General features: G+C 48.0%; 1 protein-coding gene across 1 annotated transcript in view; it reads right to left on the bottom strand.

The window, feature by feature from the left end:
* LOC117503320 (transmembrane channel-like protein 3) overlaps positions 1-23,855 on the bottom strand; it is a 251,235-nt gene that overhangs the window by 77,758 nt on the left and 149,622 nt on the right. Inside the window, exon 11 of the mRNA XM_034162542.1 lies at positions 8,584-8,847. Coding sequence (XP_034018433.1) covers positions 8,584-8,847 — 264 coding nt within the window. The remainder of the gene's footprint in view (positions 1-8,583; positions 8,848-23,855) is intronic.

The following is a 23,855-nucleotide window of genomic DNA, read 5'->3' as shown; positions in this document are numbered from 1 at the left end:
CTCGTAGCTTAAAGCAGATAACCCGTAAGTTGGAGAGGAAATGGCGTCTCACTAATTTAGAAGATCTTCACTTAGCCTGGAAAAAGAGTCTGTTGCTCTATAAAAAAGCCCTCCGTAAAGCTAGGACATCTTTCTACTCATCACTAATTGAAGAAAATAAGAACAACCCCAGGTTTCTTTTCAGCACTGTAGCCAGGCTGACAAAGAGTCAGAGCTCTATTGAGCTGAGTATTCCATTAACTTTAACTAGTAATGACTTCATGACTTTCTTTGCTAACAAAATTTTAACTATTAGAGAAAAAATTACTCATAACCATCCCAAAGACGTATCGTTATCTTTGGCTGCTTTCAGTGATGCCGGTATTTGGTTAGACTCTTTCTCTCCGATTGTTCTGTCTGAGTTATTTTCATTAGTTACTTCATCCAAACCATCAACATGTTTATTAGACCCCATTCCTACCAGGCTGCTCAAGGAAGCCCTACCATTATTTAATGCTTCGATCTTAAATATGATCAATCTATCTTTGTTAGTTGGCTATGTACCACAGGCTTTCATCATAGTACAGAAACAGCATTAGTGAAGGTTACAAATGATCTTCTTATGGCCTCGGACAGTGGACTCATCTCTGTGCTTGTTCTGTTAGACCTCAGTGCTGCTTTTGATACTGTTGACCATAAAATTTTATTACAGAGATTAGAGCATGCCATAGGTATTAAAGGCACTGCGCTGCGGTGGTTTGAATCATATTTGTCTAATAGATTACAATTTGTTCATGTAAATGGGGAATCTTCTTCACAGACTAAAGTTAATTATGGAGTTCCACAAGGTTCTGTGCTAGGACCAATTTTATTCACTTTATACATGCTTCCCTTAGGCAGTATTATTAGACGGTATTGCTTAAATTTTCATTGTTACGCAGATGATACCCAGCTTTATCTATCCATGAAGCCAGAGGACACACACCAATTAGCTAAACTGCAGGATTGTCTTACAGACATAAAGACATGGATGACCTCTAATTTCCTGCTTTTAAACTCAGATAAAACTGAAGTTATTGTACTTGGCCCCACAAATCTTAGAAACATGGTGTCTAACCAGATCCTTACTCTGGATGGCATTACCCTGACCTCTAGTAATACTGTGAGAAATCTTGGAGTAATTTTTGATCAGGATATGTCATTCAAAGCGCATATTAAACAAATATGTAGGACTGCTTTTTTGCATTTACGCAATATCTCTAAAATCAGAAAGGTCTTGTCTCAGAGTGATGCTGAAAAACTAATTCATGCATTTATTTCCTCTAGGCTGGACTATTGTAATTCATTATTATCAGGTTGTCCTAAAAGTTCCCTAAAAAGCCTTCAGTTAATTCAAAATGCTGCAGCTAGAGTACTGACGGGGACTAGAAGGAGAGAGCATATCTCACCCATATTGGCCTCTCTTCATTGGCTTTCTGTTAATTCTAGAATAGAATTTAAAATTCTTCTTCTTACTTATAAGGTTTTGAATAATCAGGTCCCATCTTATCTTAGGGACCTCGTAGTACCATATCACCCCAATAGAGCGCTTCGCTCTCAGACTGCAGGCTTACTTGTAGTTCCTAGGGTTTGTAAGAGTAGAATGGGAGGCAGAGCCTTCAGCTTTCAGGCTCCTCTCCTGTGGAACCAGCTCCCAATTCAGATCAGGGAGACAGACACCCTCTCTACTTTTAAGATTAGGCTTAAAACTTTCCTTTTTGCTAAAGTTTATAGTTAGGGCTGGATCAGGTGACCCTGAACCATCCCTTAGTTATGCTGCTATAGATGTAGACTGCTGGGGGGGTCCCATGATGCACTGTTTCTTTCTCTTTTTGCTCTGTATGCACCACTCTGCATTTAATCATTAGTGATCGATCTCTGCTCCCCTCCACAGCATGTCTTTTTCCTGGTTCTCTCCCTCAGCCCCAACCAGTCCCAGCAGAAGACTGCCCCTCCCTGAGCCTGGTTCTGCTGGAGGTTTCTTCCTGTTAAAAGGGAGTTTTTCCTTCCCACTGTAGCCAAGTGCTTGCTCACAGGGGGTCGTTTTGACCGTTGGGGTTTTACATCATTATTGTATGGCCTTGCCTTACAATATAAAGCGCCTTGGGGCAACTGTTTGTTGTGATTTGGCGCTATATAAAAAAAAAATTGATTGATTGATTGAATTGACCTGAATCCAATTGAACATCTCTGGACAGATTTGAAAATGGCTGTGCAACCTTGAGAGGTGCTGCAAAGAGGAATGGGCAAAACTACCCAACGATAGGTGTGCCAAGCTTGCAGCATCATATTCAAGAATACTTGAGGCTCTAATTACTGCCAACGGTGTATCAACAAAGTACTTAAGGTAAGACACTTAAGTAAGTAAAGGGTGTGAATACTTATTTACATGTGATTTCTTAATTTTTTATTTTCTACAGTACTTTTTGATGCCCTTTTTTTCCTCTCTGGGAATCATCACCTTATCGTGGTGGAGACGTTCATGTGCCGCTATGAACCTGAGAGCTGTGTCGTCTGGACCCGCTGTGTTCCTGGTAGGGTCTCTCATGGCAAATTGGTCTCAGGCAAGGGGCCACACTAAGAATGGTTCACAATGACTCCATGAAAATATGAGGTAGAGGAAATGTGACCCGGTCAGGAGGAAACCCAGGGCCCCCATCTAGAGCCAGGCTTAGATGGAGGGCTCATCAATGACTGTGGTTGAGCTTGTCAGGCACAGCCTGAAAAGGCAACGTGGACCTTCCATCTCCACCCTGTGGGCTCACCACCTGCAGGGGAAACCGCCGGTGTTGGGTGCGCTGTCTCATGGGTGGCAATGAAAGATGAAGGCTTTGGCGGACCCGACCCGGGCAGTAGGGCCTAGCTCTTGGGGTGTGGAACATCACCTCACTGTGGTGAAGGAGCCGGAGCTTGTGCGAGAGGTGGAGCAATGCCAGATGGATCTGGTGGGTCTTGGCTCCACGCACAGCCTCAGCTCTGGAACCACTCTCCTTGTTAGTCATTGGACCTTATTCTTCTCTGGAGCTGCCTAGGGTGTGATGCGCTGGACAGGTGTGGGGATACTCATGAGCCCCTGGCTGAGCACTGCTACATTGGAGTTTACCCCGGTAGATGAGAAGGTCGCCTCCCTGCACCTTTGGGTGGCTGGGGGCAAAACTCTGACTGTCGTCTGTGCAAATGGACTGAACAGCAGTTTTGATTATTCAGCCTTTTTGGAGTCCCTGAATGGAGTCCTCTATGGGGCTCCCGTGGGGAACTCCATTGTTCTACTGGGGGACTTCAACACACACATGGACAATGACAGAGAGACCTGGAGAGGTGTGATTGGGCGGAACGGCCTTCCCGATCTAAACCTGAATGGTCGTTGATTATTGAACCTCTGTGCTAGTCATGGACTGTCCATAACGAACACCATGTTTGAACATAAGGATGCTCATAAGTGTACATGGTACCAGAGCACCCTAGGCTGAAGATAGATGATCGATTTTGTGAAAGTATCATCTGATCTGAGGCTGCATGTTCTGGACACTTGGGTGAAGAGAGGAGCAGAGCTGTCAACTGATCACATCTGGTGGTGAGTTGGATCAGAGGGTGGGGGAGGATTTTGGACAGCCTAGGTGTAAATAACCCTAAGTACATTTATTTATTTGGTTGTATTTTAATTTGGCGCTTATTGCCTTTATTTGCTATTAGCTATGGTTAACTTTCTGTTAGAGATTCAATGCTTTTATTTTGCAGAGAGTACTTCCTGTTTTTAACTGTTGGCGCGAGTTAGCTTAACAGCATTAAGAAACGGTGAAGGAAAAGTGACGGAGCTAAATCATATCAAATCAATTTTATTTATATAGCGCCAAATCACAACAAACAGTTGCCCCAAGGTGCTTTATATTGTAAGGCAAAGCCATACAATAATTACGGAAAAACCCCAACGGTCAAAACTACCCCCTGTGAGCAAGCACTTGGCGACAGTGGGAAGGAAAAACTCCATTTATAACAGGAAGAAACCTCCAGCAGAACCAGGCTCAGGGAGGGGCAGTCTTCTGCTGGGACTGGTTGGGGCTGAGGGAGAGAACCAGGAAAAAGACATGCTGTGGAGGGGAGCAGAGATCAATCATTAATGATTAAATGCAGAGTGGTGCATACAGAGCAAAAAGAGAAAGAAACACTCAGTGCATCATGGGAACCCCCCAGCAGTTTAAGTCTATAGCAGCATAACTAAGGGATGGTTCAGGGTCACCTGATCCAGCCCTAACTATAAGCTTTAGCAAAAAGGAAAGTTTTAAGCCTAATCTTAAAAGTAGAGAGGGTGTCTGTCTCCCTGAGCCGAATTGGGAGCTGGTTCCACAGGAGAGGAGCCTGAAAGCTGAAGGCTCTGCCTCCCATTCTACTCTTAAAAACCCTAGGAACTACAAGTAAGCCTGCAGTCTGAGAGCGAAGCGCTCTATTGGGGTGATATGGTACTATGAGGTCCCTAAGATAAGATGGGACCTGATTATTCAAAACCTTATAAGTAAGAAGAAGAATTTTAAATTCTATTCTAGAATTAACAGGAAGCCAATGAAGAGAGGCCAATATGGGTGAAATATGCTCTCTCCTTCTAGTCCCCGTCTGTACTCTAGCTGCAGCATTTTGAATTAACTGAAGGCTTTTCAGGGAACTTTTAGGACAACCTGATAATAATGAATTACAATAGACCAGCCTAGAGGAAATAAATGCATGAATTAGTTTTTCAGCATCACTCTGAGACAAGACCTTTCTAATTTTAGAGATATTGCGCAAATGCAAAAAAGCAGTCCTACATATTTGCTTAATATGCACATTGAAAGACATATCCTGATGAAAAATGACTCCAAGATTTCTCACAGTATTACTAGAGGTCAGGGTAATGCCATCCAGAGTAAGGATCTGGTTAGACACCATGTTTCTAAGATTTGTGGGGCCAAGTACAATAACTTCAGTTTTATCTGAGTTTAAAAGCAGGAAATTAGAGGTCATCCATGTCTTTATGTCTGTAAGACAATCCTGCAGTTTAGCTAATTGGTGTGTGTCCTCTGGCTTCATGGATAGATAAAGCTGGGTATCATCTGTGTAACAATGAACATTTAAGCAATGCTGTCTAATAATACTGACTAAGGGAAGCATGTATAAAGTGAATAAAATTGGTCCTAGCACAGAACCTTGTGGAACTCCATAATATGAAATAAAATGAAATTAAAATGTATTTAATTCTTAGCTGCCCCTTGTTAGAGGAACAAGGTACGTTCATATGTAAATAAGAAAACAGTTTGAATATTTGTGTTACCAATATGTACATTTGTTGAGCTCGCTTGCTAAGATTTTTCAAGTAGACGGTTGTAAGAGTGTGGATGTTAGCTTTTGTTTGCTTACACAGTTTTTTGTGTCCTCAGCTCTTACGGTGAAATTAAGGGTTTACTGCTATTAAACCTGATAATTCATCAGTAAAGTCTCATCCTTCAGCACGACGGGGAGTATGCTATAGTAGGTAAACACAAATAAATAGTGCGGTTGAACTGGGAATGTCTGGAGGAGCCCACTGTCCAGCAGATCTTCAACTCACACCACCGGCAGAGCTTTTCTAAGATCACTGTGGAGGTTGGGGGAATTGAACCAGACTGGGCAATGTTCAAAGCTTCCATTGCTGAAGCTGTAGCAGTTGGCTGTGGCCTGAAGGTCTTAGGTGCTTCAAGGAGTAGCAACCATCGAACACCGTGCTGGAATTCGGTGGTCAGGGAAGCCGTCCGATTGAAGAAGGAGTCCTTCCAGGATATCTTATCTCTGACGACTCCGGAGGCAGTTGCAAGGTACAAGCTGAAGAGCAGCAGCCTCTGCTGTGGGGGAGGCAAAGCAGCGGGTGTGGGAGTAGTTCGGAGCCACCATGGAGAAGGACTTTCAGTTGGCACCAAGGTGGACCGTGAGGCACCTCAGGAGGGGAAACGGGGAACCATTCAAATTGTCTACAGTAAGGGTAAGGACAAATAAGTAGGAATCAAGGCGAATCAGCCCGAATGAGCGAACCACAAAAACACTTGAGCCAACATCGGGAGGGACACACAGTCGGGCAGGCGTGAATAACATGATTGACCACACATTTTCTGAGTGCCAAGCGAGCGGTGTTGGATGTTCAGCTTGGGACTTCGACAAGGGCGGTTGCATCTCCTCCACTCGCCCTTATCTCTGTTCTCCGCTTTAACCTTCAAGTCCCTACTTCACCAGACTGTGAATTCCTTAAATTATATTGGATACTGGATCTATTGGACTACTATTGGATTAACCATGGAATTGATCAGCTGGTCTCTGAACGTTATTGACAGCATTTTTTCTACAAGAAGGTCAGGACCGGGGGATCCTACCTGCCCAGATGGAACGCATCCTGCGGGCTATGTTCTCGACTCTTGGAGGTCTTGGCGTGTGGCGTGTTTGGCGCCTTTCTCCGTTGAGGATGTCGAGGATTTATTCATTTTTGGTCTTATGGTAGCAGGGCTGGTACTTTTTGGCTTATGTGCTGCTCTGATCTACTGGAAAATTGGCAAGACGGCGGCATCAAGAACCACGGCCCCTCGCTTGTCCATCATAATTAACAAGGTTGGCAAGGCAGTGCATTCTCAGACTGCGACGACTCTTGAACTCAGACGCAAATTGGATGACATCTTGGAGCAGATGCGTGCCTTGCAGTTGAAGTTGAAGATTTCAGAGGCCGTTGAATATTCTTAATTCATAATTGGGAATATTCTTAATTTATAATGGTTTGGTTGTTCAAGTGGAACTGTTAAAAGTGTTTTTCACTGCTCAAACCACAACACTACAGGCTTATCAAGCCTGAAGGTCAAATTGCCCAACTGTTTTCCCTCCAGAGGAATTTCTTCAGCCTGGGGATCATTTGGCTGTTTCTTATCTCAACTCACAAAGACAATAAACTGTTTTCACAGGACTGAAGCATGGTCCATTCCCTCCCCCCACCCCCCTCCTACTCCCCATCAAACACACCCCAACACCGGCATCTGCTCACGTCATTCCTTTCCCCTTCTGTTGGGTTGATGAGATCTGTCCAGAAATGCTGAAGGCTCTGGGTGTGGAGGGACTGTCTTGGATGAGACGTCTCTTCAACATTGCGTTGAGGTCTGGGACAGTGTCTAAGGAGTGGCAAGCTGGGGTGGTGGTCCCCATATTTAAAAAAGGGGACCAGAGAGTGTGTGCCAACTACAGGGGCATCACACTACTCAGCCTCACTGGTAAAGTCTACTCCAGGGTGCTGGAATGGAGGGTTTGGCCAATAGTCGAACCTCTGATTGAAGAAAAACAATGCAGGTTCCGTCCTGGTCATGGAACAGCCAACCAGCTGTTCAGTCTTACAAGGATCCTGGGAGTATCCCCATCCAGTCTACATGTGTTTTGTGGACTTGGAGAAGGAGTATGATCGGGTACCCTGGGAGATACTGTGGGAGGTGCTGCGGGAGTATGGAGTGAGGGGGTCCCTTCTCAGGGCCATCCAGTCTCTGTACTCACATAGCTCTCACTTTGTGAGTTTCTGTGTGCTCGGCAGTAAGTCAGAGTCTTTTCTGGTGGGGGTTGGCCAATACTGTTTGTGATATTCATGGACAGGATATCAAAGCATAGGGTTTCCAGTTTGGAATGGCTCAGGGTCGCATTGCTGCTTTTTGCAGATGATGTAGTCCTTTTGGCTTCATCAGTCTGCGACCTCCAACAGTCACTGGATCGGTTTGCAGCCGAGTGTGAAGCGGCTGCGATGAGGATCAGCACCTCTAAATGTGAGGCCATGGTTCTCAGCAGGAAACTGATGCACTGCATTCTCCGGGTAGCAAATGAGATCTTGGCCAAAGTGAAGGAGTGCAAGTACCTCAGGGTCTTTTTCGTGAGTGAGGGGACAATGGAGTATGAGACTGGCTGGAAAATCTGTGCAGCAGGGCAGGTATTGCATTTGCTCTACCGTACTGTTCTGATGAAAAGGGAGCTGACCCAAAAGGTGAAGCTATTGATCAAGGTGATGGGGGTTTAGTCATGACTGAAAGAACTAGATCACAGGTACAAGCAGCTGAAATGGGGTCCTTAGGAGGGTGGCTGGTGTGTCCTTGGTCCTTGGTGAGAAGCTTGGTCATCCGTATGGAGCTCGGAAAGGGAAGTCTGGGGTCCCCTGCTGGAACTGTTGCCCCCGCGACCCGACACCGGTTAAGCAGTTGAAGACAAGTGAGTGATAAGTGTGTTTTTTATTTTTAATAAATTTGCAAAAATTTGAAAAAAAAAATTTCATGTTGTCATTATGGGGTGTTTTGAGTGTAATTTTGAGGGAAAAATGTAATTTACTCCATTTTGGGAAAAAGGCTGTAGCATAACAAAACGTTGAAAAAACAAGCACTGAACACTTTCTGGATGCACTGTATATTAACAAATAAAGTGACGTCCATACAAAACTTGAAATATCTGATATAATAATCAATATGCCCTGTGAAAGCAGCCAAACAATATACACTGAAATTAGCCAGTTTAGACCAAATTTAATCTGGAAGATGCATGTAATTTACAGTGAACCTGTCCAACGTAGGTCTCCCAGCACTGGTCCTGTGGAGAGCGAATGTTCTTCTCAAACAAACTTGTCTGATTGGAGATGGTTCCCGAGCGGCTCCTGCTGCTGTTTGTAACATCCAGGACTTTTGTGATTGTTGCTATGGTGCTATTGTGAAGCTCTGAGTGTGAAAGTTTAGCCATCAGGGTGGATGGGCTTTCCACTTCAGGCTGGGAAATGGTGACCAACAAGGATGTGGACTCAGACCAGTTGCCAGAACTCTGTGGAACCTGGAGACATACAGTGCAGAAGTGCTGTTAGTTAGCTGATATGTTGGTATCAGTCAGTGAGGATGTTGGTGCAGTGTATTCTGCAAATGTAAGACATTAACAACTGAATGACAGCTTAATTTTTCACTGCAACTTCACTGTACTTTATTGCTTGTCTAATCCAAAAGATATGGCTTTCCCACTGGCCCATGGTTTAATTTCATGGTGTCAGTTTTCTCTGAGTACTTTCCATGACCCCTGGGATTAGCTGCACCTCTTTACATTTGACTGTAGGGAAGTAACAGAATCTTTGACTGTGGCTGCCCACTGCTCCTCATGGTTGGATTATGTCTAAGTGTAACTAGGATGGGTTAAATGCAGAGGACAAATGTCATTATATGTATGTACAGTAGTGTTCAGAATAATAGTAGTGCTATGTGACTAAAAAAATTAATCCAGGTTTTGAGTATATTTCTTATTGTTACATGGGAAACAAGGTACCAGTAGATTCAGTAGATTCTCACAAATCCAACAAGACCAAGCATTCATGATATGCACACTCTTAAGGCTATGAAATTGGGCTATTAGTAAAAAAAGTAGAAAAGGGGGTGTTCACAATAATAGTTGTGTGGCATTCAGTCAGTGAGTTCGTCAATTTTGTGGAACAAACAGGTGTGAATCAGGTGTCCCCTATGTACGGATGAAGCCAGCACCTGTTGAACATGCTTTTCTCTTTGAAAGCCTGAGGAAAATGGGACGTTCAAGACATTGTTCAGAAGAACAGTGTAGTTTGATTAAAAAGTTGATTGGAGAGGGGGAAACTTATACACAGGTGCAAAAAATTATAGGCTGGTCATCTACAATGATCTCCAATGCGTTAAACTGGACAAAAAAACCAGAGACGCGTGGAATAAAACGGAAAACAACCATCAAAATGGATAGAAGAATACCCAGAATGGCAAAGGCTCACCCATTGATCAGCTCCAGGATGATCAAAGACAGTCTGGAGTTACCTGTAAGGACTGTGACAGCTAGAAGACGCCTGTGTGAAGCTAATTTATTTGCAAGAATCCCCCGCAAAGTCCCTCTGTTAAATAAAAGACGTGCAGAAGAGGTTACAATTTGCCAAAGAACACATCAACTGGCCTAAAGAGAAATGGAGGAATATTTTGTGGACTGATGAGAGTAAAATTGTTCTTTTTGGGTCCAAGGGCCACAGACAGTTTGTGAGACTGTTGTGTGGGCCGCCAGAAGAGGAGGTACTGCTGGTCCACCACCAGAGGGCGCCCTGCCTGAAGTGCGGGCTTCAGGCACGAGAGGGCGCAGCCGCCTCACAGGAGCAGCCAGGGTGACAGCTGTCACGCATCACCTGCAACAGCTGTTACCCATCATCTGATCAACAGGGGAATATCAGCAGGACGACGCCTCCACCTCTTTGCCGAGATATCGTTTCTACCGAGAAGGTAACGTGCTCAGCTGACTGTTTAACAGTGATCTTTGTGACTTTTGTGCATTGCTCTGAGAGTATTTTCCAACGAGAGGTGGAGGTAACTTACCTGCCGTTCGGATTCCTGGGTGCGAACGCGCCCTCCTTTAATTGTCCTTTGTTCCTCGCCAGCAGTACCAGGTCCGACACACGGAGGCAGTGGCCACCTGGGAGTTCGGGACTTGGCGGTTCCAGTATTCCCGGGGTCTGGTGGCGGAAGAAACCGTGTGGTTCCGGTTCTACTTTGGAGAGGCGTCTCCTATCTTCGAGCCTGCCCACACGACACCTGTGTGAATTTGACTTTGTCCATTATTGTAATCTGTTGTACTTGTTGTGTGGAGACATGCGCGGACTTTCTTATGCAGTGTTCGCTCGTCTTCGCACAACGTCCCGTCATGTATGCGACTGATGCTAGTAAGATAGCTTATGTAATTAATCTGCTTCGCGGCAAGGCACGCGCTTGGGCTACAGCGCTTTGGGAGCAAAATTCACGGCTCCTTCTGACATATGATGGGTTTGTGAGGGAGTTCAGAACAGTGTTCGATCACCCAAATAGAGGAGAGACCGCTTCAGCCGTGCTGCTGTCAATGAGACAGGGGCGCCGGAGCGCAGCTGCTTATGCAGTCGACTTCCGCATCGTGGCTGCGAGGTCCGGCTGCAATAACACTGCCCTCCGCGCCGCCTTCGTAAACGGACTGTCGTTGGTCCTGAAGGAGCTCCTGGTGGCCAAGGACGAACCGCGGGATTTAGACGGGCTTATTGATCTCGTTATACGATTAGACAATCGGTTAGAGGAACGCCGTCGGGAGTGAGGCGAAGGACGTGACCGGGTGCGAAAAGGGGCCGCCCTCCCCACGCTCCACAGCCGCAGCGTTTTGTGGGGCAACAGCTCCCCCTGTTGACGTTGTTAGGGAAACGCACAGGGCCAAAATGGGGAGGCTGATCCGTGGAGAGTGTTTTCTCTGCAGCTCAAAAGAGCACACACAGAGAGACTGCCCCAAACGGCCAAGACGTCAACACTCGCCCTTAGAGACTGGGCTAAGGGGGGGTCAAGACGTTCAAGTGAGACACACACAAATTGCCACACGACTCCCAGTCACAATCCTGAGCGGGGATTTAACCCTTCAAGCCCGAGCACTGGTGGACACGGGGTCAGAAGGGAATCTGCTAGACAGCAGATGGGCAAAGGAGGTAGGGCTCCCTCTGGTGGCGCTTCCTACGCCATTGCAGGTGCGGGCACTAGATGGCACCCTCCTCCCTTTACTCACACACAAGACACAACCAGTAACTCTGGTAGTGTCTGGAAACCACCGGGAGGAGATTGAGTTTTTTGTAACTCCTTCTACCTCCCGCGTGATTTTGGGCATCCCATGGATGTTAAAGCACAATCCCCGGATCGATTGGCCGTCTGGGGTGGTGGTTCAGTGGAGCGAAACCTGCCATCGGGTGTGTTTAGGATCCTCGGATCCTCCCGGTTCCCAGGCTAAGGAGGAGGTCAAAGTCCCTCCCAATCTGACGGCAGTGCCGGTTGAGTACCACGATCTTGCTGACGTCTTCAGCAAGGATCTGGCACTCACCCTTCCCCCGCACCGTCCATTCCAGGCATTTGGTTCCAGGCGCTGAGTTCCCGTCCAGCAGGCTGTACAACCTCTCACGACCTGAGCGCGAATCAATGGAGACCTACATCCGGGACTCATTAGCTGCCGGGCTGATCCGGAACTCCACCTCCCCGATGGGGGCAGGTTTCTTTTTTGTGGGCAAGAAAGATGGCGGACTTCGTCCATGTATTGATTACAGGGGGCTGAATGAGATTACGGTTCGCAACCGATACCCGTTGCCATTATTAGATTCCGTGTTCACCCCCCTGCATGGAGCCAAAATCTTTACTAAGCTGGATCTTAGAAATGCGTATCACCTGGTTCGGATCCGGAAGGGAGACGAATGGAAGACGGCATTCAACACCCCATTAGGTCACTTTGAGTACCTGGTCATGCCGTTCGGCCTCACAAACGCCCCCGCGACGTTCCAAGCATTAGTTAATGATGTCTTGCGGGATTTCCTGCACCGATTCGTCTTCGTATATCTAGACGATATACTCATCTTTTCCCCGGATCCTGAGACTCATGTCCGGCATGTACGTCAGGTCCTGCAGCGGTTGTTGGAGAACCGGCTGTTTGTGAAGGGCGAGAAGTGTGAGTTTCACCGCACATCTTTGTCCTTCCTGGGGTTTATCATCTCCCCCAACTCCGTCACTCCTGATCCGGCCAAGGTTGCGGCGGTGAGAGACTGGCCCCAACCCACTAGCCGTAGGAAGCTGCAACAGTTCCTCGGCTTTGCAAATTTCTACAGGAGGTTCATTAAGGGCTACAGTCAGGTAGTTAGCCCCCTGACAGCCCTGACCTCACCAAAAGTCCCCTTCACCTGGTCGGATCGTTGCGATGCCGCGTTCAAGGAGTTGAAACGGCGCTTCTCGTCTGCACCCGTTCTGGTGCAGCCCGATCCTAGTCGCCAGTTAGTGGTTGAAGTGGACCGATAAGGTCCTTCACCCGTGTGCCTATTTTTCCCGCAGGTTGACCCCGGCCGAACGGAACTATGACATCGGCAATCGAGAACTCCTTGCGGTGAAAGAGGCTCTTGAAGAGTGGAGACATCTGTTGGAGGGAACGTCCGTGCCATTCACGGTTTTCACTGACCACCGGAACCTGGAGTATATCAGGACCGCCAAGCGGCTGAACCCCAGGCAAGCCCGCTGGTCACTGTTCTTCGGCCGTTTTGACTTCCGGATCACCTACCGTCCCGGGACCAAAAACCAGAAATCAGATGCCTTGTCCCGGGTGCATGAAGACGAAGTCAAAACGGAGTTGTCGGATCCACCGGAACCCATCATCCCGGAATCCACTATCGTGGCCACCCTCACCTGGGACGTAGAGAGAACCGTCCGGGAGGCCCTGGCACGAAGCCCGGACCCCGGAACTGGGCCGAAGAACAAACTATACGTCCCACCAGAAGCTAGGGCTGCAGTCCTGGACTTCTGTCACGGCTCCAAGCTCTCCTGTCACCCAGGGGTGCGAAGAACCGTGGCAGTTGTCCGGCAGCGCTTCTGGTGGGCGTCCCTAGAGGCCAACGTCCGGGATTATATCCAGGCCTGCACCACCTGCGCCAGGGGCAAGGCTGACCATCGCAGGGCACCAGGCCTACTCCAGCCGCTGCCTGTGCCTCATCGCCCCTGGTCCCACATCGGCCTGGATTTTGTCACGGGCCTCCCGCCGTCCCAGGGCAACACCACCATCCTCACGATAGTGGACCGGTTCTCCAAGGCGGCCCACTTCGTGGCCCTCCCGAAGCTCCCAACAGCCCAGGAGACAGCGGACCTCCTGGTCCACCACGTCGTCCGGCTGCATGGGATTCCAACAGACATCGTCTCCGATCGCGGTCCCCAGTTCTCCTCGCAAGTCTGGAGGAGCTTCTGCCGGGAACTGGGGGCCACGGTGAGTCTCTCGTCCGGGTACCACCCTCAGACCAACGGGCAAGCAGAACGGGTAAACCAGGAGGTGGAATAGGCTTTGTGCTGCGTGACTGCCGGGGGCCTGGAGTACCCATTTGGCCTGGATCGAGTATGCTCATAACAGCCAGGTGTCTTCAGCCACCGGCCTCTCCCCTTTTGAGGTATGTCTGGGGTATCAGCCCCCGTTGTTTCCGGTGGTTGAGGGAGAGGTCGGTGTGCCCTCGGTCCAGGCCCACCTACGGAAGTGCCGTTGGGTGTGGCGTGCCGCCCGTTCTGCTTTGCTAAAGGCCCGGACGAGGGCAAAAGCCCATGCAGACCGTCGGCGGGCCCCGGCCCCTGCGTATCGGCCAGGGCATGTACGTCAGGTCCTGCAGCGGTTGTTGGAGAACCGGCTGTTTGTGAAGGGCGAGAAGTGTGAGTTTCACCGCACATCTTTGTCCTTCCTGGGGTTTATCATCTCCCCCAACTCCGTCACTCCTGATCCGGCCAAGGTTGCGGCGGTGAGAGACTGGCCCCAACCCACTAGCCGTAGGAAGCTGCAACAGTTCCTCGGCTTTGCAAATTTCTACAGGAGGTTCATTAAGGGCTACAGTCAGGTAGTTAGCCCCCTGACAGCCCTGACCTCACCAAAAGTCCCCTTCACCTGGTCGGATCGTTGCAATGCCGCGTTCAAGGAGTTGAAACGGCGCTTCTCGTCTGCACCCGTTCTGGTGCAGCCCGATCCTAGTCGCCAGTTAGTGGTTGAAGTGGACGCCTCGGACTCAGGGATAGGAGCTGTGCTTTCCCAGAGCGGGAAGACCGATAAGGTCCTTCACCCGTGTGCCTATTTTTCCCGCAGGTTGACCCCGGCCGAACGGAACTATGACATCGGCAATCGAGAACTCCTTGCGGTGAAAGAGGCTCTTGAAGAGTGGAGACATCTGTTGGAGGGAACGTCCGTGCCATTCACGGTTTTCACTGACCACCGGAACCTGGAGTATATCAGGACCGCCAAGCGGCTGAACCCCAGGCAAGCCCGCTGGTCACTGTTCTTCGGCCGTTTTGACTTCCGGATCACCTACCGTCCCGGGACCAAAAACCAGAAATCAGATGCCTTGTCCCGGGTGCATGAAGACGAAGTCAAAACGGAGTTGTCGGATCCACCGGAACCCATCATCCCGGAATCCACTATCGTGGCCACCCTCACCTGGGACGTAGAGAGAACCGTCCGGGAGGCCCTGGCACGAAGCCCGGACCCCGGAACTGGGCCGAAGAACAAACTATACGTCCCACCAGAAGCTAGGGCTGCAGTCCTGGACTTCTGTCACGGCTCCAAGCTCTCCTGTCACCCAGGGGTGCGAAGAACCGTGGCAGTTGTCCGGCAGCGCTTCTGGTGGGCGTCCCTAGAGGCCAACGTCCGGGATTATATCCAGGCCTGCACCACCTGTGCCAGGGGCAAGGCTGACCATCGCAGGGCACCAGGCCTACTCCAGCCGCTGCCTGTGCCTCATCGCCCCTGGTCCCACATCGGCCTGGATTTTGTCACGGGCCTCCCGCCGTCCCAGGGCAACACCACCATCCTCACGATAGTGGACCGGTTCTCCAAGGCGGCCCACTTCGTGGCCCTCCCGAAGCTCCCAACAGCCCAGGAGACAGCGGACCTCCTGGTCCACCACGTCGTCCGGCTGCATGGGATTCCAACAGACATCGTCTCCGATCGCGGTCCCCAGTTCTCCTCGCAAGTCTGGAGGAGCTTCTGCCCGGAACTGGGGGCCACGGTGAGTCTCTCATCCGGGTACCACCCTCAGACCAACGGGCAAGCAGAACGGGTAAACCAGGAGGTGGAATAGGCTTTGTGCTGCGTGACTGCCGGGGGCCTGGAGTACCCATTTGGCCTGGATCGAGTATGCTCATAACAGCCAGGTGTCTTCAGCCACCGGCCTCTCCCCTTTTGAGGTATGTCTGGGGTATCAGCCCCCGTTGTTTCCGGTGGTTGAGGGAGAGGTCGGTGTGCCCTCGGTCCAGGCCCACCTACGGAAGTGCCGTCGGGTGTGGCGTGCCGCCCGTTCTGCTTTGCTAAAGGCCCGGACGAGGGCAAAAGCCCATGCAGACCGTCGGCGGGCCCCGGCCCCTGCGTATCGGCCAGGGCAGGAGGTGTGGTTGTCCACAAAGGACATTCCCCTCAAGGTGGACTCCCCCAAGCTACAGGACCGTTACATCGGCCCATTTAAGATCCTTAAGGTCATCAGTCCAGCCGCGGTGAGGCTTCAGCTTCCGGCCTCACTGCGGATCCATCCTGTGTTTCACGTGTCCCGGATAAAACCACATCACACCTCACCCCTCTGTACTCCGGGTCCGGCACCGCCTCCTGCCCGGATCATCGATGGCGAGCCGGCTTGGACTGTACGCCGGCTTTTGGATGTCCGTAGGATGGGCCGGGGCTTCCAGTATTTGGTGGACTGGGAGGGGTACGGCCCCGAAGAATGCTCCTGGGTGAAGAGGAGCTTCATCCTGGACCCGGCCCTCCTGGCCGATTTCTACCGCCGCCACCCGGACAAGCCTGGTCGGGCGCCAGGAGGCGCCCGTTGAGGGGGGGGTCCTGTTGTGTGGGCCGCCAGAAGAGGAGGTACTGCTGGCCCACCACCAGAGGGCGCCCTGCCTGAAGTGCGGGCTTCAGGCACGAGAGGGCGCAGCCGCCTCACAGGAGCAGCCAGGGTGACAGCTGTCACGCATCACCTGCAACAGCTGTTACCCATCATCTGATCAACAGGGGAATATCAGCAGGACGACGCCTCCACCTCTTTGCCGAGATATCGTTTCTACCGAGAAGGTAACGTGCTCAGCTGACTGTTTAACAGTGATCTTTGTGACTTTTGTGCATTGCTCTGAGAGTATTTTCCAACGAGAGGTGGAGGTAACTTACCTGCCGTTCGGATTCCTGGGTGCGAACGCGCCCTCCTTTAATTGTCCTTTGTTCCTCGCCAGCAGTACCAGGTCCGACACACGGAGGCAGTGGCCACCTGGGAGTTCGGGACTTGGCGGCTCCAGTATTCCCGGGGTCTGGTGGCGGAGGAAACCGTGTGGTTCCGGTTCTACTTTGGAGAGGCGTCTCCTATCTTCGAGCCTGCCCACACGACACCTGTGTGAATTTGACTTTGTCCATTATTGTAATCTGTTGTACTTGTTCTGTGGAGACATGCGTGGACTTTCTTATGCAGTGTTCGCTCGTCTTCGCACAACGTCCCGTCATGTATGCGACTGATGCTAGTAAGATAGCTTATGTAATTAATCTGCTTCGCGGCAAGGCACGCGCTTGGGCTACAGCGCTTTGGGAGCAAAATTCACGGCTCCTTCTGACATATGATGGGTTTGTGAGGGAGTTCAGAACAGTGTTCGATCACCCAAATAGAGGAGAGACCGCTTCAGCCGTGCTGCTGTCAATGAGACAGGGGCGCCGGAGCGCAGCTGCTTATGCAGTCGACTTCCGCATCGTGGCTGCGAGGTCCGGCTGCAATAACACTGCCCTCCGCGCCGCCTTCGTAAACGGACTGTCGTTGGTCCTGAAGGAGCTCCTGGTGGCCAAGGACGAACCGCGGGATTTAGACGGGCTTATTGATCTCGTTATACGATTAGACAATCGGTTAGAGGAACGCCGTCGGGAGTGAGGCGAAGGACGTGACCGGGTGCGAAAAGGGGCCGCCCTCCCCACGCTCCACAGCCGCAGCGTTTTGTGGGGCAACAGCTCCCCCTGTTGACGTTGTTAGGGAAACGCACAGGGCCAAAATGGGGAGGCTGATCCGTGGAGAGTGTTTTCTCTGCAGCTCAAAAGAGCACACACAGAGAGACTGCCCCAAACGGCCAAGACGTCAACACTCGCCCTTAGAGACTGGGCTAAGGGGGGGTCAAGACGTTCAAGTGAGACACACACAAATTGCCACACGACTCCCAGTCACAATCCTGAGCGGGGATTTAACCCTTCAAGCCCGAGCACTGGTGGACACGGGGTCAGAAGGGAATCTGCTAGACAGCAGATGGGCAAAGGAGGTAGGGCTCCCTCTGGTGGCGCTTCCTACGCCATTGCAGGTGCGGGCACTAGATGGCACCCTCCTCCCTTTACTCACACACAAGACACAACCAGTAACTCTGGTAGTGTCTGGAAACCACCGGGAGGAGATTGAGTTTTTTGTAACTCCTTCTACCTCCCGCGTGATTTTGGGCATCCCATGGATGTTAAAGCACAATCCCCGGATCGATTGGCCGTCTGGGGTGGTGGTTCAGTGGAGCGAAACCTGCCATCGGGTGTGTTTAGGATCCTCGGATCCTCCCGGTTCCCAGGCTAAGGAGGAGGTCAAAGTCCCTCCCAATCTGACGGCAGTGCCGGTTGAGTACCACGATCTTGCTGACGTCTTCAGCAAGGATCTGGCACTCACCCTTCCCCCGCACCGTCCGTTCCAGGCATTTGGTTCCAGGCGCTGAGTTCCCGTCCAGCAGGCTGTACAACCTCTCACGACCTGAGCGCGAATCAATGGAGACCTACATCCGGGACTCATTAGCTGCCGGGCTGATCCGGAACTCCACCTCCCCGATGGGGGCAGGTTTCTTTTTTGTGGGCAAGAAAGATGGCGGACTTCGTCCATGTATTGATTACAGGGGGCTGAATGAGATTACGGTTCGCAACCGATACCCGTTGCCATTATTAGATTCCGTGTTCACCCCCCTGCATGGAGCCAAAATCTTTACTAAGCTGGATCTTAGAAATGCGTATCACCTGGTTCGGATCCGGAAGGGAGACGAATGGAAGACGGCATTCAACACCCCATTAGGTCACTTTGAGTACCTGGTCATGCCGTTCGGCCTCACAAACGCCCCCGCAAATTTGACTTTGTCCATTATTGTAATCTGTTGTACTTGTTGTGCATATTCACAACAGTAAAGTGTGTTATTTGACCTATTCCATTGTCCGTTCATTTGCGCCCCCTGTTGTGGGTCCGTGTACTTACACTTTCCCAACAGAGACGACCCCAAAACTCTGAATTCAAGTCACAGATCACAGTGAAGACAGTGAAGCATGGTGGTGCAAGCATCATGATATGGGCATGTTTCTCCTATTATGGTGTTGGGCCTATATATCACATACCAGGTATCATGGATCAGTTTGGATATGTCAGAATACTTGAAGAGGTCATGTTGCCTTATGCTGAATAGGACATGCCCTTGAAATGGGTGTTTCAACAAGACAATGACCCCAAGCACACTAGTAAACCAGCACAATCTTGGTTCCAAACCAACAAAATTAATGCCTCGCAGATGCGAAGAAATCATGAAAAACTGTTGTTATACAACTAAATACTAGTTTAGTGATTCACAGGATTGCTAAAAAAGCAGTTTGAACATAATAGTTTTGAGTTTGTAGCGTCAACAGCAGATGCTACTATTACTGTGAACACCCCCTTTTCTACTTTTTTTTAATAATAGCCCAATTTCATTTCATAGAGTGTGAATATCATGAATGCTTGGTCTTGTTGGATTTGTGAGAATCTACTGAATCTACTGGTACCTTGTTTCCCATGTAACAATAAGAAATATACTCAAAACCTGGATTAATCTTTTTAGTCACAAAGCACTACTATTATTCTGAACACTACTGTATATGTACAGTGACCCTCACTCACTCATCTTCAACCACTTTTCCGGGTTCGGGTCATGGGGGCAACAGCTCCAGCAGGGGACCCCAGACTTCCCTTTCCCATGCCACATTGACCACCACTGACTTGGGGACCACCACTGACTTGAAGGCTAGCACTGAGACCCCAGCAAGGATAGCGCTGGTTAACGCTTGATCGCTGGCAAATAAAACCTTTGTTATTAAGGACTTTATCGTGTCTCAATGACTGGATTTCCTCTGCGTAACTGAGACCTGGGTTGGTGTTGGTGAGTCGAGCGCCTTTTCTGAACTTTTGCATGCTGGCTTTACTTATTTTTCTACGCCCAGAGCTTTGGGTCACAGAGGTGGTGTCGTAAGTGTTTACAGATTTATATATACAGATTTCTTCAAAAGGAGCCTTGCTTGGTTTATCGGTTAAGCTCCGGTCATTATGAATTACATGACATAATAATTGCTTCACATCAGAATCTGAGTTTCTCCAGGCCAGGAGAACCCAAATTTTATGACCTCAGGCTAAGGCCAGACCCTCTCAAGACTGCAAGATGATATCCCTTCCCCATGGTAACACGTGGCCATAAAACTTTGTCTTGATAACAGCTATTATTTTTAGGTTTAAGTGAAGAAAGACATTCTTTTAAAATAAAAGAATTGCATCAGTATTCTTTGGTTCATATATCTAAAAACCTATAATGCTTGTATTGATTAATCAAACGAAATGCTTTGCATATAATTATTCCATTTTATTGACATGTGTTATTGTAACTGATATGCCTTTAAATGTGATCTCTCTGTCTACATTATGTTGATGGTGAAGTATTCTGTTTATCCAAAGGATGTGTTTAAGTGACGATTAATCATATGTCTCCATTTGAGTGTCTTAGAACAGATAATATGTCAAAATAGTTAATGTGTTTAAATAATTGAATCACTTGTGTCTGCACTCTGACTACATGACGTTTTCTGTGAAACTACACACCCTAAATGGGTTGAGTTTGGTGATGTCAGTCCCCCTTTAAAAAGTTAGAACAGAGTCTTGCCGCTCTCTCTTCTCCACCGGCAAACCTCTTTGCCTCTCTTGGCGCGCCCTGCAACTCTCTTTTCTTCTCTCTCTTTCTTTAACGCTTAATTTTTATTTTTGGGCCAAGGCCCCATTGCTAAGCTAAGCTAAGCTAAGCTACCATGTGGCATTCATTCATTCATCCTTTATTTTTTAAACTTAAAGTTTAACCTGACGCTTTATAGTGAATTTACAGAAAAGCAACTCTCCTTTCTGTCGGCTCTTTTGTTTTTCAACACTTTTAAAGTTTTAATCTTTTTCCTAAACAAACCTTTTTCCTCACAAAGATTTTAATCTGGCTCCAACAAACTTTTTAAAAGCTACCAGGAACCATTTTCAACAAACACCTTCTGTTGTAAGCTGACGATGGAGCTGATTTCAAACCAGCCGACACAAGCCTTGGGATTGCGCTGTGGAGACCGCTGAGTTAACCCCTTTGACCCAAGTGAGCACCACGAATGGACGGATGGATGGACGGATCGATCATCTGAACCATCTCTTCAAATGGACCAGGTAAGTGACCTAGTTAAAGGTTCCAGAAAAGGGCTTTTTGTTGTTAATGGTGTGAAGTGGCTGTTTTTATATTTTCAATTCTTCTTCTTTTTAAACATATTCATATGTTTGTTTAATAATTTCTTAAAATTAATTGGCTGCAAAATTCATCACTAAATTCCAATCAGATTTATTTACTCAAAGTTTTTAAGCTTTATCTCTCTTTCTTCCAACGTCTCATGAGTGAGTAAAAAAACTGTTTCCATTAATGAACTTATTTTAATCACTGTCCACAAAAATGCCAGTAAACTGTTCATGTCTATATAATTGTAAAAAAAAAAAAAAAATCAAAATCTATTTTATTTATATAGCACCAAATCACAACAAACAGTTGCCCCAAGGCGCTTTATATTGTAAGGCAAAAGCCATACAATAATTACAGAAAAACCCCAATGGTCAAAACAACCCCCTATGAGCAAGCACTTGGAGACAGTGGGAAGGAAAAACTCCCTTTTAACAGGAAGAAACCTCCAGCAGAACCAGGCTCAGGGAGGGGCAGTCTTCTGCTGGGACTGGTTGGGGCTGAGGGGAGATAATCAGGAAAAAGACATGCTGTGGAAGAGAGCAGAGATCAATTACCAATGATTAAAAGCAGAGTGGTGCATACAGAGCAAAAAGAGGTGAATAAAAAGAAACAGTGGGTGCATCATGGGAACCCCCCAGCAGTCTAAGTCTATAGCAGCATAACTAAGGGATGGTTCAGGGTCACCTGATCCAGCCCTAACTATAAGCTTTTTCAAAAAGGAAAGTTTTAAGCTTAATCTTAAAAGTAGAGAGGGTGTCTGTCTCCCTGATCTGAATTGGGAGCTGGTTCCACAGGAGAGGAGCCTGAAAGCTGAAGGCTCTGCCTCCCATTCTACTCTTACAAACCCTAGGAACAACAAGTAAGCCTGCAGTCTGAGAGCGAAGCGCTCTATTGGGATGATATGGTACTAAGAGATCCCTAAGATAAGATGGGACCTGATTATTCAAAACCTTATAAGTAAGAAGAAGAATTTTAAATTATATTCTGGAATTAACAGGGAGCCAGTGAAGAGAGGACAATATGGGTGAAATATGCTCTCTCCTTCTAGTCCCTGTCAGCACTCTTGCTGCAGCATTTTGAATTAACTGAAGGCTTTTCAGGGAACTTTTAGGACAACCTGATAATAATGAATTACAGTAGTCCAGCAGAGAAGAAATAAATGCATGAATTAGCTTTTCAGCATCACTCTGAGACAAGACCTTTCTAATTTGAGAGATATTGCGCAAATGCAAAAAAGCAGTCCTACATATTTGCTTAATATGCACATTGAAGGACATATCCTGATCAAAAATGACTCCAAGATTTCTCACAGTATTACTGGAGGTCAGGGTAATGCCATCCAGAGTAAGGATCTGGTTAGACACCATGTTTCTAAGATTTGTGGGGCCAAGTACAATAACTTCAGTTTTATCTGAATTTAAAAGCAGGAAATTAGAGGTCATCCATGTCTTTATGTCCGAAAGACATTCCTGCAGTTTAATTGGTGTGTGTCCTCTGGCTTCATGGATAGATAAAGCTGGGTATCATCTGCGTAACAATGAAAATTTAAGCAATGCTTTCTAATAACACTGCCTAAGGGAAGCATGTATAAAGTGAATAAAATTGGTCCTAGCACAGAACCTTGTGGAACTCCATAATTAACCTTAGTCTGTGAAGAAGACTCCCCATTTACATGAACAAATTGTAATCTATTAGATAAATATGATTCAAACCACTGCCTTTAATACCTATGGCATGCTCTAATCTCTGTAATAAAATTTTACGGTCAACAGTATTTGGAAATTTTAATCCATGCTTTTGTCATGACTCGGCTGGACTATTGTAATGCACTGTACGCCTTTATTAGCCAGGCCTCACTTGCACGGCTGCAGCCCGTCTTTTGACTGGATCCCGGAAGTTCATTATTGTATTGATTTTAAAATTTTATTGTTTGTTTTTAAATGTCTCAATGATCTTGCCCCAAGGTATCTGTCTGACCTGCTCTTGTCTTATTTCCCATTACATTCTCTTAGGTCACGAGATCAAGCTCTGGTTGTAGTTCCTCAGACCAAGCTCAAACTTAGAGGTGATAGAGCTTTTTCTGTTGTTGGTCCCAGATTGTGGAATGACGTGCCTCTTTGTATTAGGCAGGCAGATTCACCTCTAGTCTTTAAATCTTGCCTTAAAACATATTTGTTTTCATTGGCTTTTGACTAGAGGGTCAATGATTTTACTGTTTTAAAAACTTATATTGTTGCCATTGTTATTTACCATGTAATTATTTATTTATTATTTATTTAGTTATGTCTTTGTACAGCACTTTGGTCAACCTTTTTGTTTTTAAATGTGCTCTATAAATAAACTGGATTGGATTGGGTTCCACCAGGTGAAGTGCCTCTCGTGTGGCTGCAAGGAAGTAAGGAAGTCCCTGCTCAGAATCAACCCATGTAAGGCAGCAGGACCGGATCACATCCCGGGGTGGGTTCTGAGAGATGCTGCTCATCAGCTCACAGGGGTGCTGACAGATGTGGTTAACATTTCCCTCTCTCAGGCTGTGGTGCCAACATGCTTCAAGATGGCCATCATCATATCTGTACCTAAGACCTTCACAGCATCATGCATGAATGACTATCATTGTGCTCACCCAAAAAGTCATGACATGCTTTGAGGGGATGGTGTTGGCCCACTTAAAGAACACCATCAATATCACTGTGGACCCTCATCAGTATGCTTACAGGAAAAATAGGTGCACATCTGAAGCTCTGCCGGCAGTTGTTCAGG

This window comes from Thalassophryne amazonica, chromosome 2, assembly GCF_902500255.1.
Source record: "Thalassophryne amazonica chromosome 2, fThaAma1.1, whole genome shotgun sequence".
Classification (NCBI taxonomy): Eukaryota; Metazoa; Chordata; class Actinopteri; order Batrachoidiformes; family Batrachoididae; genus Thalassophryne; species Thalassophryne amazonica.
Note: the sequence above shows the minus strand (reverse complement) of the source record. Positions and strands in the feature narration are given on the sequence as shown.